This window comes from Penaeus monodon, chromosome 22, assembly GCF_015228065.2.
Source record: "Penaeus monodon isolate SGIC_2016 chromosome 22, NSTDA_Pmon_1, whole genome shotgun sequence".
Taxonomy (NCBI): Eukaryota; Metazoa; Arthropoda; class Malacostraca; order Decapoda; family Penaeidae; genus Penaeus; species Penaeus monodon.
In genome coordinates, this window is record NC_051407.1 from 9696488 (window position 1) to 9696697 (window position 210).

At 55.7% G+C, this 210-nt stretch overlaps 1 protein-coding gene across 1 annotated transcript in view; it reads left to right on the forward strand.

The window, feature by feature from the left end:
* The window catches only part of LOC119586923 (insulin receptor-related protein-like), a gene marked incomplete in the record, with an annotated part of 99749 nt that overhangs the window by 75584 nt on the left and 23955 nt on the right, over positions 1–210 (forward strand). Inside the window, 1 exon segment of the mRNA XM_037935652.1 lies at positions 25–189. Within this exon segment, the coding sequence (XP_037791580.1) occupies positions 25–189 (165 nt within the window).

Below are 210 nucleotides of genomic sequence, written 5' to 3' on the forward strand. Positions count from 1 at the left end.
AACCGCGCTTGCCTCTCCCCTCAGACCCAAGCAAACCCCCGAATGTCAAAGTGACAGACAAGACAGACAGATCCATGACCGTTATGTGGGGTACCCCGGTCTCGCCCAACGGAGAGATCGACCAGTACATCGTGACTGTGAAACTCCTGCCGTATTTAAACGACTCAGCTCCTGTCTCTTGTTCACACGGTGAGGCCCTTGCGGTGGGGT